This window comes from Rissa tridactyla, chromosome 10 (genome assembly GCF_028500815.1).
Source record: "Rissa tridactyla isolate bRisTri1 chromosome 10, bRisTri1.patW.cur.20221130, whole genome shotgun sequence".
In the NCBI taxonomy this organism is placed as follows: Eukaryota; Metazoa; Chordata; class Aves; order Charadriiformes; family Laridae; genus Rissa; species Rissa tridactyla.
This window is the reverse complement of record NC_071475.1, coordinates 132,498-150,107: the sequence shown is the minus strand read 5'-3', so window position 1 is coordinate 150,107 and position 17,610 is coordinate 132,498. Positions and strand designations below refer to the sequence as shown.

General features: G+C 60.4%; 1 protein-coding gene across 2 annotated transcripts in view; it reads left to right on the top strand.

Moving 5' to 3' along the window:
• TEX264 (testis expressed 264, ER-phagy receptor) overlaps nucleotides 1–13,927 on the top strand; it is a 42,689-nt gene extending 28,762 nt beyond the window's left edge. For both annotated transcript variants that reach the window (XM_054216353.1, XM_054216354.1), the window contains exons 5-6: nucleotides 5,413–5,584; nucleotides 13,080–13,927. In XM_054216353.1, the coding sequence (XP_054072328.1) occupies nucleotides 5,413–5,584; nucleotides 13,080–13,393 (486 nt within the window). In that variant the 3' untranslated portion in view covers nucleotides 13,394–13,927. The remainder of the gene's footprint in view (nucleotides 1–5,412; nucleotides 5,585–13,079) is intronic.
• Nucleotides 13,928–17,610: the final 3,683 nt, after the last annotated feature.

Below are 17,610 nucleotides of genomic sequence, written 5' to 3'. Positions count from 1 at the left end.
AGGCTGCTGGTCCGATTCAGTAGCAGTGCAGACCTGGCTGTAACCTGGCGTCGGGCTGACCCCACTCTCCAGCTGCTTACGGAAAACCCCCTCGTGTGGCTGGCGTCGCTCTGGGGTCGCTGCAGGATGGGGATGGAGTCAGCCCTGTGCACCCCGTAGCCTTCTGCTCAGCTGCGAAGGTGGTGGCACATCCCATCGCCGTAAGAGCAGAGGCGAGTGGCAGCACTGGGCACACTGTGCTGAAATGATGTTCTGACAGCCCCTGGTAAGCAGCTCACAGCTTCTTGAGTCTCCTGGTGAAGGCTTGGGCCACGTACTCATTGGCTACTCTGGGGAGTTGCTCTCTAGGCTGGGACCACGAGGAGAGAAGCCGATGCTCAGGCTGGATCCTGCCCCATCCCGTTCCCTGTTGCTGGCAGGCTCTGGCCTGTCCCAGCTTTTCGGCAGTGCCCAGCAGCGGATCCCTGAAGGGTGCATCCCTGGCCGGTGGCAGAGGGCGCAGCTCAGGGGCCTGCCTGGGGACCCTAAGGTAGAAGAGGGGGCCGTCTGCTGGGTGACTGCAGGAGCTGCTGGCATGGCTTAGCCATCACCCCAGAGCCGTGCCAGGAGGTCTTGGTGGTGCGTCACGTGGGCTGTGGGGCTGGAGGGCTTGTGGCCAGAAGCGGGGCAAGGACAGCAGCTGCTTCCCCACCGCCTTCCTAGTGACCCTAGAAGTGTTTTGGGGCAGACGGTGGGTTCAGCTGGAGCCTGAGCACCAGCATGCCCGAGCATGGCACGGATCCTGAGAGCATCTGCAAGGCTCATTTGTTGGTCTCCTAACAAGCTGAATTCTTCCAGCAGTGGGAGATGAAGCAGATCCTGTTGGTGGCATTTGAATTCCTGAGCCGATGAGCCTGACAGAGTGACAAAGCTGGTCCCCGCTGTGCCCCAGCTCACCTTCGCTTCCCGGCAGGCGCCGAGGGGCACAGCATGGTGCGAGCACCCTGCCACCTCCTTCCGTTTTGGCACGATTCTGCTGGGATTTTAATGACTGCAGATCATGTCTCAGCTACCTCATCACATGTCTCACAGCCCTGGGACTGCTCTCCTGCCTGCCCGTGGAAGCCGGGGCATCCTCCCTCCGGGATACCGTGCCCAAGCCATTCCGTGGGCAGACAATGGGGTCTATTCCTTAATGGACGAGTGGGGAGAGGAAAATTTGTGCTGCCAAGGAGGTGCCACCTCCTGCTGCTGGGGTAGGTCTCCTGAAATGCTGGTTTGGTGTATAATCCTTGTCCTTCCTGATGCAGGAGGCTGGGGGATGCTCTGTTCCTAGAGGGATAAGGCCAACCTGGAGAAAGTCCAAGAGGGAATCAGGGGTGGTGGGTGATTTGGAAACAACCCAGGGGTAAAGATTGTGTTGTTTCCAATTGGGAAACAATTGGACAGGGTGTTATTTCACCTGGGAAAGAGGAGTGCAAGAGTCTTTCTCTAGATAAATCCTTGTTCCCAAGAGAGGGTGAGCAGCACCCCACCATGGCCCTCAGATGGGCCAAGAAGGAGTTGGCTCCATGGGAAGCAGCGGGTCTGACATAGCAGGAGTATGCCGGAGCTGCTGTGCGTGTCAGGACTGAACTGGTGGGCTCTGGATGCACTGGCCTTTGCTGTGTATGCATAGCTTGACTGTATGGATTACACAAAATAAATCCTGTGCTTTGGGTCCTGCATAGAAATAAGCCTTGTGCGCTGCGCTGCCGCCTCCATCTTCGCTGGCCATAGGAAGGGCGAGCTGCCGGTGGAGGCTGGGAAGGGAGGTGGCACAGCATGACCTTGTGAAGGGACGAGCCCCCTTCCCTGCCCTACTTACCGGGTCCTGCTGTCCTAGCCAGAAGCCTGGCGCCGACACCATCGACATCCCACTGTTGGCCTCTCGCTGAGCTCCTCCACCCGTGTGAGACTGCATTTGATTTGACTCGAGGGCTCTGCCTTGCAAACTCCACGTCCACCTTGCTGCTCCATCTGTTGGCCTAGCTGCACAGTTATCAAGGGGCTTCCTCCTCAGCTGCACGCTGCGTTATTGCCTGTTGAGCCTCTCTCTTGTTTTGCCATGTTGTTGAGCCTTCGCTAATTCGCTCTCTGCTTACGCCTTCGTCTTTGGACTCTGCTCTCCAGTCTCTCTGGGTTGTTTCTTTCCCTGGCGGCAGCCTTGCAGCCTTCCTCTCCACTGGGATAATCCTAAAAGCGCGCTGTCCTGTGCTGCCTCCCACCTCTTGGTTGCACTTTGCTGGACCTCTGTCTCTGCCTGCCTCCTGAGTTCCTTTGGGATGATCACAGGGGCGATCTCCCTTGCATCCCCTTTGGATGATCCCCTTATCCATTTCTTTGGATAATCCCATTATCCATTTCTGTTCTCTTTGCTTCCCACCTCATTGCCTCTGCCCTTTCAAGTCTTTATGCAGCCTCACCGCTTTGGTCCCAGCCTGGACAGGACAGTGTTCCCAACTGCCACCTCCCTGCTCCTTCGTGGGGACGTTGTCCTCTCCTGAGCCTGGCTGCTGGTGCTGAGCTCTGCAGCAGCGCTGCCAGGAGCTGGGTTGCTCCGGGAAGAAGCGCAGAAGCAGAGGCCAGCTCGCTAGCCTGGCTCCCAGCTTCATTTGTACAGGCATGAATTGGGACCACCAGGCTCTGGTATCCCTCTATTTCCTTTTGAGGAAAACCCTGGATGAATTGGGAAGGAGGCAAGTATTAAGCATCGTTGTAGCTGTCCGTAACAAAGCAGGCGTTGGTATTGACAGTGAGCGTCCAGCCACTTCAGCGTCATCGCACCAACCTGGTCCACGGCCATGGGCTTTGGCTGCAGGGCACCTGGGCTCTTCTGGCTTCAGTGGACATCCTGGCAGGGAGGAGCATCCTCCTCTCTCTTATAGGATAATCCTTGAGTGCGAAGCAGCATTTGTCTCAAGAGCCAGTCCGGGACCCTGCTCTTCATACAGGTGTGCATTTTTATTCCTTAAAAAGCCACAATTCCCACATGTTGTGTGCGTGGAGGAGGCATTGTTTGTGCTTTGGGGGAGTCACTACTATAGCTGTGTAATTGGAAGGGGAGTTGTAGCAGCCTAGATAAATTGTAGGGAGAGGGTATGTCCCTGATCCACACTTTAGGAATCCCAGGGTGGGCTTTGGGAAGTCAACTTGGGATGTCTTGGAGGCTGGACTGGAGCCCTGAGGTTTTAGACTGTTTAGAGGCCTCACATGAATTTAGTGAAGGTCTTTTTGCTTAAGGATCCTTTTGAGTTGTCCCCGCCTGCATTTAGTGGTGGAGGGCCAGCTCCAAAATGGATGCATCCAAAAAACCTGTGAATCTTGGAGATACCCGTCTCTGTTATGTGTTGCAGTAACCTAAAATAACGAATGGAGCTGAAGATTGGCTGATGGGCTGGTGGTTGGTAGAGCAAGGGGCAGAGCGGCGGGGAGGACTCTTGTCTGCGTTGTCGCTGAAAAAGCAGGAGTGATATGAGCCGCCTCTGCTGTGCTCCTAAAAACAGCCTGTCTTGTTTTTATTTAATACAGTTTTGATCTGCGAGTGTTAGTGTTTCACCTGCCTGCGAGTGGGAACTCCGGGCTCCATGCACCTTGGAAGCCTGCCTGCATCCCTGCGCGTCCCTGCGGCACGGGGCTTGTGAATGTGGTTCCTTCTCGGTAGGAGGAGGGACTCTGCTGAAATCCAGGCTCGAAGGCATTGGGATGGGACGGGTGAAGCTTCTGCTGGGGTTTGTGTTTCTGCTGCTGTGGTGCCACTGGGTAAACTGGGGGTCTGCAGAGCCAGCTCCTGCGGTCTTTCTTGGGAAAATAGACCCCAAAATGCCTCATCTGGGGTTTTCTCCCTGTCTTCCTTGTGCAGCATCCGGCCAGCATGGAGGTGGCTCTGCAGGTGGCCTTGCTGACAGTGCCGGGGAGAGGGTCAGCGTTGGCTCCTGTCTGCTGTGGATTCTGCCCGGTGCTGGAATTTGGCTGGGCAATAAATGATTCGAAATCAGCTTGGTCCATCCCCAGGGGTGAAGATGGTCAGGAATGAACAGGGTTTTGTAAGGTCATGATTGATGCGTCCATAGGGCTCGTCCTTGGAGAGGGGCCAGCCCTGGCTTCAGAGAGGCCTGGGTGGGTGGGGATGCTGCCGGAGGATGTCTGGGCAAGCCGTGCCAGGGGGGACGTGGCAGGAAGGAGGATGAGAATAGTTGAGGCAGGGAGGAAGAATAGGATCATTGGGTCAGGGAGGAAGAGAAGGATAGTCAGGACAAGGAGGAAGAGGTGGATAGTCAGGGCAGGGAGAAAGAGGAGGATAATCAAGGTGCTTGCGGGGTTAAATAAAAGCTGTCAGTGATTTGAAAAGGGGAAAGAAAGAAAGGAAGAAAGAAAGGAAGAAAGAAGGAAAGAAAGAAGGAAAGAAAGAAGGAAAGAAAGAAGGAAAGAAGGAAAGAAGGAAAGAAGGAAAGAAGGAAAGAAGGAAAGAAGGAAAGAAGGAAAGAAGGAAAGAAAGAAAGAAAGAAAGAAAGAAAGAAAGAAAGAAAGAAAGAAAGAAAGAAAGAAAGAAAGAAAGAAAGAAAGAAAGAAAGAAAGAAAAAACACTGAAGAGGCACTCTCCCTTCTCACCCGGCTTTTAATCAGCCGCCCCCTCTTGCCAGCGAGCAGCTGGCGGGCGGGCGGGCGAGGAGGGGGTGGCAAAGGGGTCCAGCTGCTCCTCGGCCCGGCCCTGGCACCCCAAGAATCCCTGCAGCCCCATCTCGGCGTGGGCCGGGGCACAGCCTGGGGGGACATGGCCCCCGTCATGGGTCCCTGGTGGTCTGGAGTGGGGCTGAGGTCTTGGAGCGTGCTGCCGGGGGGAGATGGGGCGAGGAAGAGCAGGAGGGGGAGTTGTCTGAAATGCCAGGGATTCATCTCCCACTCCCCCTGCCCTCGCTGTTCTGAAAGGAGCTGCTTGAGCAGCTCTGGATTATATTAATTAGCGGAGAAGTGCTACGCCTGCTCATGGGGCTGTGCTGCCAGGAGGAACCGGAGACTTGGCAGGTCCATGTGAAGCAGCTGCCGGGCTCCCCAAAACCCCTCGCTCCATCCCAAAATGAGCACACCAAACCCGAGGCTGAGCTGGGGGAGCTGAGTCTCCCCAGGGCTTTGGCATCTCCTCCTTGAGCCTGGCCGGCTGCTCACCCTCGGGGCCAAACCCGCTGGCCCCCTGGCACGTGGGGGGCTGTGGTGATGGGGAAAGCATCACTGCAGTTTCGGGAGGGGACCCACAGCTCCTCGCTGGGCCCCATGTCTGTGGGCAAAGCGAGTCAGTCTGCGACGCTGCCAAGCTGGCAGGCCCACGTGGTGGGGGGCTGCTGGGGTAGGGGGCGAGGGTACATCTCTCACTGGTGGTCACTTGCTGTCTTTCAGGAGAGGAAGCTGTGCGCCCACCCCCGGATCGAGATCTACAAGGAAGACCGCATCTACTTCGTGTGTCCCCTCGCTCGCCAAGGGGACTTCTACGTGCCTGAAATGAAAGAACTGGAGAGGAAGAGCAGGGCTGCTGCAGTCGAGGCTGAGGATGCCCAGACAGACATCACAGGTATCCCTGGCTTGTGCATGGGCTCTGTCTTCCATCGGCATCAGCCCTCCCAAACGTGGGGGTCCCAGTGTTCCCGGTGCTGCCCCCCGAGCAGGCAGAGAGGGGCTGACCTGCGCCCACCAGGCGCCCAACCACTGAGTCTCAGCACACCTTGTCCCCTCACCCCAGGCTGAGGTAGGATCTCGTCCCCGAGGTGTCACGCTGTGCCTCAGGGAGTACCCAGTCACCCCTGCGGCGTCGGGGCAAGGGCCAAGCTGCCGCCGAGCCACCAGCCCACTGTTGTCAGAGCAGAGCTGTATCTCGCAGCTTTTGGTTGCAGCTGGGCTTGTTTTTCTCCTTGTCATATACATCTTCCTTGATCTCATCTTCATCTGTTACATATTGGGATTGCGGAGAGCTTAAATACCAGGTTGCTGTAGCTGGTGGTGGAGTTACCCGATAGCATCTGCTCAGCGAGATCTGTTGGAGCCTGGATGTATTCATACAGGAAGGGACCACAATGGCTGTAGGCGCAGAACAGCAGTGCTATAGTAACCCAAAATGCTAGTTGCCATTGCCGGCCCATGTGCTCACATGTCTGCAAGATGCGGGAGCCGGCTAGCCGAGCATCCCTGGGCGCTGGACGGCATGGCTGAGCCGGCTGCTGGCGGGGGCAACCACCTCCTCCCGCCCTGCAGGTCGCCCGTGCTTGTGTAACAGGCATGAAAAAACCATGACGGCTCTCCTCTACTCCTGGGGAGTTTGGTCGTTTGTTTTAACACGTCTTCAGGTTTGGATTGCTTTAATTCTTAATCGCGTGCGGCGTAAAAGCAAGCCTGGGAATTGCTTTCTGGGAGCTCTGTCCATTTAGCGCTGTAATGAAGAGTCTAAATGGAGCAGTTTTCCAGCGCTTTGAGGTCCCGTGCTCACTCGGTTCTTTGCTTTTTTGTCTGCCTTGTGTCGAGGCGGCTGCTTTGGGCACCGGCCTGGGTTGGCCAAAGGCACCCCCCCGCAGCCCACTCACTCCAGCAGCTTCCCATGGTTGTCCCTTAGTTTTGGAGAGGGATGACAGAACCTGTGTGAGCAAAAGCTGCTTCAGGTCGGTGGCTTCAGCAGCTGTGTGTGCTCCTTTCTGCACCACTCAGAAGGTGCAGGCCCCGCAGCACAGCCAGGGGATGCTCGGTGCAGCTGCTGCCCTGTGCCCCAGCTGTCTCCGTGCTTTCCCTGGGATGCCGCTGCCGGTGCTCCACTGTGGGGGGGTGCCGTGCCCTGCGGGAAGAAACATTGGGAAGGTTTTTCCAATTCTAGACAGCAAGTGATGTTGGACTTTTTCATGTGAGAGACCCCTGCCCCAGACCAGGCTCCCCGGCAGCAGCTCTGGGCAGCTCCTCTGCCACCCCTCCCCTTCCAGTCGCATAGACGGGCTTTTGTAGGTGCAATCTGATGTGGTGCCATCTGCTGAGTCTGCACAAAGACAGCTTAAAATAATAATATCTGTGAGAGGTTGGCCTTGACTAAAGAGTTGAGCTTGGATGTCACCACTGCAGTCACCATTGCTGCTGGGCACGGCAGAAGAACTAGGTCTGGTGGGGCATCACATCCTTGCTCCAGTCATCAGAGAGGGCCAAGGACGTGGCAAGCCTTCGGGCTGCTTGTGCTGCTCCTGCCTGAGGATCTCGGAGGTCCCCATGATCTGCGGCATCCCCGTAATGTCACAGTGCCCTGGGCCAGCACAACTGCTGTCATCTGGGGAGGGTGGCACCCTGTGGGGAGGTCCTGGGTTCGTGCAAAGGGAGATGGTGCCTGGTGAGCATCCTTGTCCCACTGCCACTGGCCTGCTGATGCTGGGGACTTGGTCTGCAGCTGGTGGTACTGCCCCAGCTGCAGTGCTTGAGTGGCCTTCGGGCTGACCCTGCTTCAGCTGCAAGGTCAAAGTCGGGAGCCAAGGTGGGAGGTGGCCACTGGCCTCCTCAGGCTCCACATCTTGCTGCCAAAGTCCCGCGTGGGTTTTCTGAGCCTCGGTGCGAGAGGAGATCCTGCTAGAGGGGGCAGCCAGCAGATCTCCTCTCTGCCCAGCGGCTCAATGGAGATGCCTTGAAGATGTCACCTTGAAGATGACACCTTGAAGACAATGCCTTGAAGATGATGCCTTATGGATTGAGAGTGGTCCTCCCTTCCCAAGTATTTTCTCTGCTGGGATCTGTGCAGCCACCTCTGAGTTGGAGGAAGAGAAAGCCACAATCTCTTTTCCCATCCTGTTTTACTCCCTTCTTCCTTGAGGAAACGCCCAAGGGAGATGCCTCAACAGGCATGACGGCCATAAGATCTTCATGACCCTGCAGATCCTGGAGTGTCTGTGACAGCTTTCCAGCTTGCTTCTGCCGGCTGGACAGAGGGTGCAGCAACATCCCTGTTTGCTTTTCAGTACGGTCCCGCCTCAACCACGATTGCGTGGATTTGGGTTATTTCTTGATCCACCCCAGCTCTGCCAGTGTTTCAAGTGGTCCTGCCCCAATGGAGGCTCGGGCTGTGCTGGGATGCTCCTGGGAGGGTGGGAGAGGGTGGTGGTCCCTGCTGGTGGCACTCGGCTCCTCTGGCCGTGCCTGAGCTGCGCAAATCCCGATGCAGGGCTCTGATACCCTGCTGCCTCACAGGGCGAGCGGGGGAACTGGGGGGGTGCTGAGTCCCTTTTCCTCTCCCTGCAGCAGCTGAGGATGCTCTACGTGCAGCAGCTTTGGGCTCTCACTCCTGATGTGGCAGCAGATGAAGCCATCTCTTCCCCTCCCCCCTCCCAAAACACCAAAATAACAGCAATGAGCATGCGATTTCAGAGTGAGCATCGTATTTAGTAACACTCTGTGTGGACGCGGCACCTTTCGGTCATGGCTCACAAAACTACCCGCCAGCAGCTGTATTACACTTCCCTTGAATTAAAGACTTCAGGAGTTCCTGGCGTAAGGTGCTGCCGTTCCTCCTCGCCTGTCAGTGTGGCTGGTGCCAGGCAGAACCGAGTGACTTGGATTTGCAAGAACAGCTTGGATTTGTTTTCCTGAGCCTCCTGACCTTGGAGTACAGCTCTCCATTCAGGCTGTCATCTGGTGTCCTCCTTGCTCCTGGGCTCTCCCTGCAAGGCAGCGCTGGGTGCTGCGGCTCCGAGTGAAGCCAGTGGCCATAAAGGCTGCAGGACGTGGTCCAGGGTCTCTGCTTTCGGTGCTGGCAGCTCCGCCGAGGACGAACACACTTGGCACACATAGAAGGGGCCAGGGGCTGCAGCTGCCTCTGCACCAACTCTCTCCCTTCTTCACCATCGTCAGGGTTATCGGAAAGACGGGAAGCATTTTTGGAAGGCGGATGACGGGTCTCCAGGGGGCCAATGTCAATCACGATTAGTTGTTTTGTACTTAATTATTTTCCGGGGCTTTGGCATCAGTGCAGCGCTCAGTGGGCCCTCGCTGCCGGCTCACTCTGGGCAGCGTGCTCTCCAGTGTGACCCCGCTGCGGCGTGCAGAAGGTGAAAGCAAACAAAAGCAGCCTCACGTGACACGGGCTTGCTGGCATGAACACAGATGGTTTCTAAGCACATGGCTCTGTCCGGAGTCTCAGGTACTGGTTTTCCTGGAGCTGAGCCTGTCCAGCAATGTCTGGGTGCCACCAATGGCATCACCCGCTGAGCCCCAGTGCCGCGGGGGACACCTTCCCTGGTGTGCTCTGCCTCATCCCTGCTTCCTTCCCTCCTCCGAAGAGCCCTGCCCGTTCTGCCTGCCTGTTCCTCCCGAGAAGGGTCTCAGCAGGCAGCTCCTGCCATGCCTTCCTGCCGGTCTGCCTGCCCCAGCCCCTCTCCTGATGGCTGTGTGCGAGCTCCGGCAAGCGTGGAGGAGCTGTGCCCCTCCTGGCAGCGCATTGATCTATTATTTAGTGACAGAGGCGATGAATATTTGATCGAACAAGGGGAAGGAGAGGGCCCGGTTGTACTAAGAGGGGAGCAATGCTTGGGCATCAGTGTCCCGCTGGGGCGATGTGGGAGGAGAGACGGTCCTCCTTCCTGGGGGGATTTGGGGATGCCAGTACCTGGGGTGGCACAGGGCTGAGCTGCCCGGGGGGGACGGCTCCCCGCCGGGCTCGTTAGCAGCGTGGGGCTAGTGGTTCCCATTGCAGCCATCTCTGGCTGGTATCTCAGTGTTGGCTGCTTGGCTTCCCTTCTTAGGTGGCCTTTGAGGGGCTCCTCTACACCCCAGTGTGACTTCACCCCGGGCTGTGCCTTTTTTCCCAAATTAAAACTTCCTGGGTTCCATGTTCCTGCTGAGTGAAGGTGTAGCAGGATGGCTACGCTGTCCTTGAGGGAGCAGAATGCAGGCGGGGGGGTTCCACAGCACAGCTGGCACCTCAACGCATGACAGAGGGAAAAGCCATGCTGGATCCAGCTGCTGGGCTGGATCCTGGTGCAGGGACCAGCCTTGGGAAGTGGGATGCAGGGGATGGGCAGCAGCTCATTCGGGGACCAAGCAAGGTGCCTGGGGCAAGATGAAGTGGACATGAGGGCTGCTGGAAACCTCCATGCTCGTGATGTGAGAGCTGAACTCCTCCTGGCCCACAAGGCACCTTCCAACGAGGCTTTGGTGGCCCTCTTGGAGCCCTGCCGCGCTCCCCGCCTGGCCTCTCTGGGCTCTGCTGGGACAGATGGGGGGTTCCTGCCATGTCCCCCTGCCAGAGCTGACCCCACGCCATCCCTAGCAGCAGCAGCTCCGTCTCTCAGTCCTGCCCGCCCTGGCCATCCGTCCCCAGCCAGGCTGGGTGGCCGTGCCAGAGCCAGCCTTGTCCTGCGCAGAGCAGAGCGAGGATGCTGAAATGGGCAAATTTGCCAGCTGAGGCTGCTCAAACATGATCAGAAGTGACAGAGCGGTGAAAAAGTGCCTGGCTGAAAGGAAACAGGACTCGATTTATTGTCACCCTTGGAGCGAGGGAGAGGGAGGCGGCTGCTGGGGGTGAGGACAGTGGTGATTTCCCGTGGTGGCAGCTTCATCCCCATCTTCCCCTTCCTGAGCCTCTGCTCCACTCCTCGAGAGCTCCTTTGCTTTGTGGCATGGAGTGATGTGGTGGCTTCCCAGCCAAAACGGCTCCTGAGGCGATGCGGAGGTGTGCTGTGCAGGCAGGGCACAGCGCGGGGGGTTGGGGTCACTCTTGTCCTTGGTTTCAGAGGGACGTGAGATGACCACGAATGATGTGAGCTGTCATGAAGCCATGGCGGGAACGTGTCCGTATCACCTCAGGCCACCAATTTGGCCAAATTGGATTTTTTTTTTTTTCAGATCTCCACTAGAGATCTTGCAAACCCTTAATTGGCTTCAAGGCTCAGGGTCGGCGTGCTCCCCTCCGTCCCCTGCAGCTCTCCATCTTCCCGGAGGCTACCTGCTGACCCACTGCCCTGCCACAGTCCTGCCAGGTGGGATGGCATCTCCTGGCTTTCTGCTGCCCGCTTGGTCACTGCTGCCCCTTCGTTGAGCGCCTCACCAGCAGCATGCAGAACATCCTTTTTAACTTAGAGTAAATGTAGTTTCCATGTTGAGGCGCTCTGTGATGCTGCAGCAAAGGCAGTGCGTGTCAGCGGGCGACGGTTCTTTTCTCTTTTTCATGGGGGTGATCACCAGGCCCTGCTTGGGTGGGCAACCGAGGGCTCAGCTTGGGCCAGATGCCAAAGGAGTTGAATGCCATGGACAAGGCAAGAGGCTGGAGGCTCAGGCTCCTCTCTGGGCACCCGCCAGGCGGGATGAAGCCAATACGCCATCCAGGTGGGATGAAGACAATACGCCATCCAGGCGGGATGAAGCTGCATCTGTGAGTCTTTCCCGGCCGCTCCCCATCCTGCTACCGCAGCTCGGTCCTCTCTGAACAGCCCTTGCTCAGCCGGCAGGACTGTGGGATGATGCTGCTCAGAAGACAGAGGACTGCCATTTACAAGCAGTTCTGCTGGCAACTGCCCAGGCCAGGAAGAAAAATAGCAAGAAAAAGGGATTTAAGGGTGTTTGGAAGGAAAATTCCCTCCCTGGCGTGTCTCCTCCAGGAGACTGGTGGCTGCTGCGCAGCTGGAGGAAGGTGATCAGCCCAGCTCTGGGCACCCTGGCTGCGGGGGCCTGGGGAGGCTGGAGATGCCTGCGGGAGCCCCATGCTGGGGATGGAGCCATGCCGGCAGGACCCAGCATGGAGGAGAGGGCTCTCCTGTTCCACCTGTGAGCCCCTCCGTGGCTGTCACCACCCTCTTTGCAACTTCCCAGCCCTGCTGGTGGCAAGCCGTGGTCCTCCGCTGGAGCTGCTGCCGAGCGGGGTTCTCCTCCTGGTTTCCCTCCTGATGTGGGACATGATCCTCGACAAGGGCATGGATGGAGCCCCCGGGGGAGTGGGGGTGCCGGGACGTGGCTGAGCTCGGCACATACTTCCCATCGGCGCGAGGCAGGCGGGGAGAAGGTGGAGTGGGGAGGGCCGTGATGGAGGAGCCTGCCCAGAGTTTGCTGCCGCTGTCGTAATTAACAGCGTGGATCTGTGATGTTGTAATCAGCGACGTGGATCTGTGATGTCATAATTAACCATGTGGATCTGTGATGTCATAATTAACAATGATTAATGTTTTATAGGAGTGTTTTGTCTCCCGGCTGGTTGCTCTGGCAACAGCACCGAGCTGCTGGTCTCAATCTGACACGCTTCTCTCGTTGTCGACTCCTTAATTGTGTTGTCAACCGAGCTAACGAGGCAGGGATCTGGGGAGGGGGCGGTGGGCCCAGGGGTCTGCCCGGGCAGGGAGGGGCAGCCCCCGGGGGGGCTGTGCCATGAGAGGGGCTGTGGGCTGGCAGGCAGGTGACGTGGAGAAGGGCCGAGTGAGCTGGGAAGGCTCCCCCCATCCTCTGGCACCCTGAGTCCCATCTGCCGTTGCCCTGCATGCCTTCGCACTGACGCCGGAGCTGATGCCGGGAGCGGGTTGTAGGGGGTGATGAAGGCAGCGTTAGGATGCCCTGGCATCAGGCTGGACGTACAACCGCCTCTGACGGCGGCACATCTGAGGACCTGCAGCGTGCCACCATCCCCTTGGGCGCTCAAGCAATGCTGCAGCTCCCTGTCGCCCTCGCAGCACAGCATCCAGCTCCTCTCCTCGTTCCTGGTGCCATGCCAGGGGCAGGTTGTCCACCAGCTCCCAGGCCAGGCATTCTCCTCAGGGAAGGGCTTGCCAGGTCCTTGGTGTGTGCAGGGAGAGCAGCAGTGGGGCCAGGGCACGGCTGGGAAGCCAGGGGTTGTTTGGGCTAGTTGGGGGGTGCCCTGATTTCAGGGAGCTGCTTGAGTCCAGCTCCTGCTTGTCTTGGCCCAGTCGCTTCTCAAAGGCACAGGAGGTGACAAGAGGTAGGGGCTCGTCTCCTCCGTGGCCTGATGCCTCTGAGGTTTATGGTGGCTTCAAAGGCTGTGGCACCCCATCTCCATCCCCACCACCTCCTTCCCGCAGCGCTCACTCCCTCCCCTTCTCTCTCCATCCCAGGGGCTGACACCATGAGTGAGACGAGCTCCATCAGCATGGAGGCCACAACCGACAGCAGAGACACCTCGGTGGCCACCTCCATCCTGCTGCCCTTCCCAGCCAGCCGTGGCCGGGAGGAGGCGGACAACCGCAGCGAGCACAGCTACAGCGAGTCGGGAGCCAGCGGCTCCTCCTTCGAGGAGCTGGACCTGGAGGTCACCGGGGACGGGGAGGGAGCCCCAGGTCTGCTGCCCGATGTGGGCTACGCAGGCAGCCAAGAGGCCACGGACAAGTGGACCAAGGAGCCCATCGCTGCTGAGAGAGGAGAAGAGTGAAGCAGAGACCTGGCTGCCTCGCCTCCCGCCAGGGTCTGAGTTACTGGGAACTGGTCGCCTTTCCCACCTCCTTCCTCTGCAGCCAAGGGACTTCGGTCGCTGATTGCCCCTGGGACCCACTCTCCCTCTTTGCAGAAAGGGTGTTTGATGGTTTCGGGGACGCCGGGAGGCGGGGGGGGTCACCTGCAGCACTCGGCGGCACGGGGTAGGTGCAGGCTTGGGGGTGGGCAGCGAAATGCATTTGCCGTTTGTGTGTCTCTAGATGCGTCGCAAATTCCTCACAGGCGTTTCGGGGGGGTGGTTGTGGGTTGGCACCCCCTCATCTGTGCCAGTGCCCCCTCTTACCCACCGCTTCTCTCTGCGGCACCACCGTGTGTTTTCTAGCACCAAAGAGCCGTGAGTAGGGTCGATTGGGTTTGTCCCCCCTCTTCTCTTCCCCTTGCTGAAAAATGGAAACATCCCATGTAAAGCTGGTCCTCCTGGCACTGCCACGGGCGCTTTTGGGGTCTGTAATAAAGTGGATGCTTTTCCTCACCGGTGGCCGGTGGCATTGCTGACTGCCTCTTGGCCAATCGCGCCGTCCTGCCCCGTGGTGGGGAGTGGGCTGTGGCTGGGGCTGCTGGGCTGCCCCCCATGTCCTGACCGAGCTGGGGAGCTGCCTGAGGGCTCTGAGTCCCCCCTGCTCGGCTCACTCCTGCCCGGGCAACCCAGCAGGGCTGCGGGGACCATCCCCAGCTTCTGCAGGCTGCAGGGGGAGCAGGAAAAGGTCAGGGGGGGCAGGAAAAGGCCGGCATGGCATTTCTCCAGCCCTCCCTGGTTCTCTACCCACCCTGGGATGGAGGGAGGTGGTGTCCCTGCTCGTCTTGGGAACCTGCTGAAAAGCCAGGTCCCCGGGCTGCTGGTGGGCCTGGCACTGCTGTGCTCCTGTGGTGGGGGGACCTGCGCAGTGCCTCGCATCTGCCTGGTCCAGCAGCCAAGGGGTGCAGGCAGGGAGGGATGCCCATGCTAGTCCCAGTTCCCAGTCCCCCAGACAGGGATGAGGGAACAGCCTGGACATCACCGCTATGGTGCCCCGGGATGATGCCAGGGGCTGGAGCACCTCGCCAGGCTGGCAGAGCTCAGCCCCTTCCCTATCCCAGTGCCACCAACAGCCCAGGGCTTGTTCCTCGCCAGTTGGATGTGGCAGCCCAAAACCAGGTCTTGGGGTGGGGGGACAAGAATCAGGGGAGGCCTGGCTGTCCCTCCACAGTGGGGACGTGTCCTCCCTGGCTTGGAAAGGTCATGATTAGTCCTGAGCCAGTGATTGACATGAGGTTGTTCATAAATATTTTGTGTTCTGAGTGATAAAATATTAAACTCCTCCAGCCCACATGGAAAAATATTGCTCTTCCCGGTGTTTATCTTTGTTGCGGTTATTACAAAACTGCCAAGCCCCCTGAAATATTTATGCTTGGCTGAGGCTCGGGACAGGGAGGGGACTGGAGCCAGGCAGCGGATCTTAATGCCACTTGGCCCCTAACCCCACGGAAGATGGGGGCTGGGGGGGCTTTGCTATCGTCCCTGTGCTGTCAGCAGAGCTGAAGCAGCAGCCGGCAGGATGCAGCCAGCGCCGGGGCGCGTGTGAGGCTCATGCCAGGTCCTGTCTGCCAGGGAAGAAGCGGGACCTTGGCAGTGCCAGTATCCTTTGGCACAGCATGGCATGTCTCCAGCCCTCCCTGGTTCTCTGCTCCCCCCGGCCAGCAGTGCCGAGGTCCCCCAGCCCAGGCACCCTCCTCTCCCCAGTGCCCTGCTCCGTCTGTGCTAACAGTCTTGGAAGGAGACGGGACGGTGGGGACTGGGGTCCTGGTGCTGTGTGTCCCCAGGAGGGACCTTGCCACGGAGGTCCTGGGTTATCCCCCCCAAATCAGGACTGCTGGGGGGGGTGGACACACACAGAGTGGGTCTGACTCTTGATGCAGTGCCCTAACCCGCAGCCTGCAAGCACCGCAGCTGGCAGTGGGGAAACAGGCAGGAGGTGGTGAGGCAGTTGCTTGGGGTGGTGCCCCAGAGGCATCCCTGGCCCCTGCCCATCCCTGCAGCTCCTGTGTCATCCACGGTCCCATTCTTGTCTCCATGTCACGGAGATCTCTGGGACAGCCAGGCTGCCAGCACAGGATTGATGGGGACGCGTGGCAGGATCCTGGGCAGCCGAATGGCTCCAGAAAGGGTTTGGGCAAGTGGTGAAGATCCAGAACACTAAATCCAGCTGCTGCCTCTGCCTTCAGAGGAGGCATCTCAGGGAGCATCCATTGTCTGAAGCCTTCCCCCAGCTTGGTGCTTGGGCCGACGGTGAGTGCCAGGGGCTGCGAGGAGTGCAGGGGCCAGTGGGGTGATGTTGGTCCCCTGGGTTCCCCCCCAAGGGCTTGGGGAGCAGGGGACAGGCTGGGTGGGGGGCTGTGCCAGGCAGGGGGTAGAAAAGGCCCCAGGGGGCACCAGGTCGTGGCTGTGGAGCTGGAGCTGGGGCTGGGACCCCTCTGACTGAGCTGAGACTGAGGTGGGGGCTTCGGGGCTGGGGGAGCGGGCGCTGAGCTGTGCCTGCCAGGTCTGCCAGGGGACCTGGTCCTGCCTCTGCCCAGCCTGCATCTGGCCATCCCTTGCCTGTGTCCTGCCTTCCATGCCTGTGTCCTGCCTGGATCTGGCCGTGTCCTGCCCGTGTCCCACCTTCCCTGGCTGTGTCCTGCCTGGTCTGCTTGTGTCCTGCATGTGTCCGCCTGGATCTGGCCGTGTCCCCCCGTGTCCTGCCTTCCCTGGATGTGTCCTCCTGGATCCGGCCACGTACCCCCCGGCTTTGCCCAAGACCTTCCAGGCTTTGCCCAAGACCTTCCAGCCTCCCCGCCTTGCCGGTGCCCTGCCCGGCTCGGCGGTGCCGGGGGCGGGCGGGGCGGCCCCGGGGGTGCCGCTGCCCCGGGGCCGGGCCGGGCCGGGCGGGGGGCGGAGCGGCTCCGCTGGGCTGGGGCTGGCGGAGTGTCAGAGGCGGTGGCGAGAGGCGGCGGCAGCCGCAGCTCCGAGGCAGCCGCGGCACCGGCACCGGCACCGGCTCCGGCTCCCGGCGCAGCCCGCCGGGCCCAGGTAAGGGCTGCGGTCCCACTCCGGCGCTCCCGGCCGCGCCCGTCCCCGTGGCCTTGGGTCGCGCCGTGCCCCGCCGGCGTCCCCAGAGCGCCGGTGCCCGCGGTGGAGGGGCACGGCGACCGGCGATACCCCGCAGCCGTCGGGGGCCGCGGCACGGCGGGGCTCGGCGGCCGGTGCCCGGAGCCGGGGCTGCCGGAGCTGCGGGAGGGGAGCCGAGCTCGGGCACCGGCACCGGCTGGGCCGGGGGTGCCGGCGGGGAGGGGGCATCGGGGCCGGTCCCGCCGGCTCCCCCCTGGCCGGCGCAAGACGCGGGGCCGCGGGGCTCCGGGAGAAGGGCTCGGGGGGTTCGCGTCCCCCCGGTGCCCCGGCAGCACCGACCCCCTGCAGCGGGCACCCAGCAGGACCCCGCCGCTGCAGCCCCCGCCCCGGCCCCGGCAGGGGCTGCCCGCGGTCACCGGGACGGGGGAGCGGGGGTGACCGCCCGGCACGGCGGGGACAAGCCGTCCCCGCCCCGGCTGCCGCCCCTCGGGTCCCTCCTTCCGCTGTCCCCGGCCGGGGAGGGCAGTGGCTCGGGGGAGGGGGGCTGCCGCGGCAGCCGGAGCCCACGGTGGGTTTGAAACGGGATTTGGGGACGGACGGCCGAGCCCGTGACCCCAGTCCCCTGGCGGGCTGCGGTGGGGCGGGCAGCTCCCTCCTCTCCCACCTCGCTGCCGGGGTGCAGGGGCCAGGGCTGTGTCATCTCCTCTTGCCTTCGCCTCCCCGACCCCCTGCTCTCCCACCAGGCTGGGCAAGAGCAGCCCAACGGCCGTGGTGGTGGGGGTGATGGGGCAAGTGTCCAGGGGAACGTGCTTTGGCTTCCCCAGGGCTCGCAGGCTGTGGGGCAGAATGGAGGTGCAGGGGTCCCAGCAGAGCTCGGTGGTTGTAGGACCTCCAGGGGACCCTGGTGGGAGGTGACGATGGTGGCTTGTGCAAGCTGGGCTCACCCTGCACCCTCCCAGCACGGCTGCTCTCACCCACGCCCCATGCCACCCCTACGGGTGCTGGTGTCGGAGAGGGTCAGGTCTCTTGGCAGGGGCTGGGTGGGAAGCGCCGGGGACACGTAGGAGCAA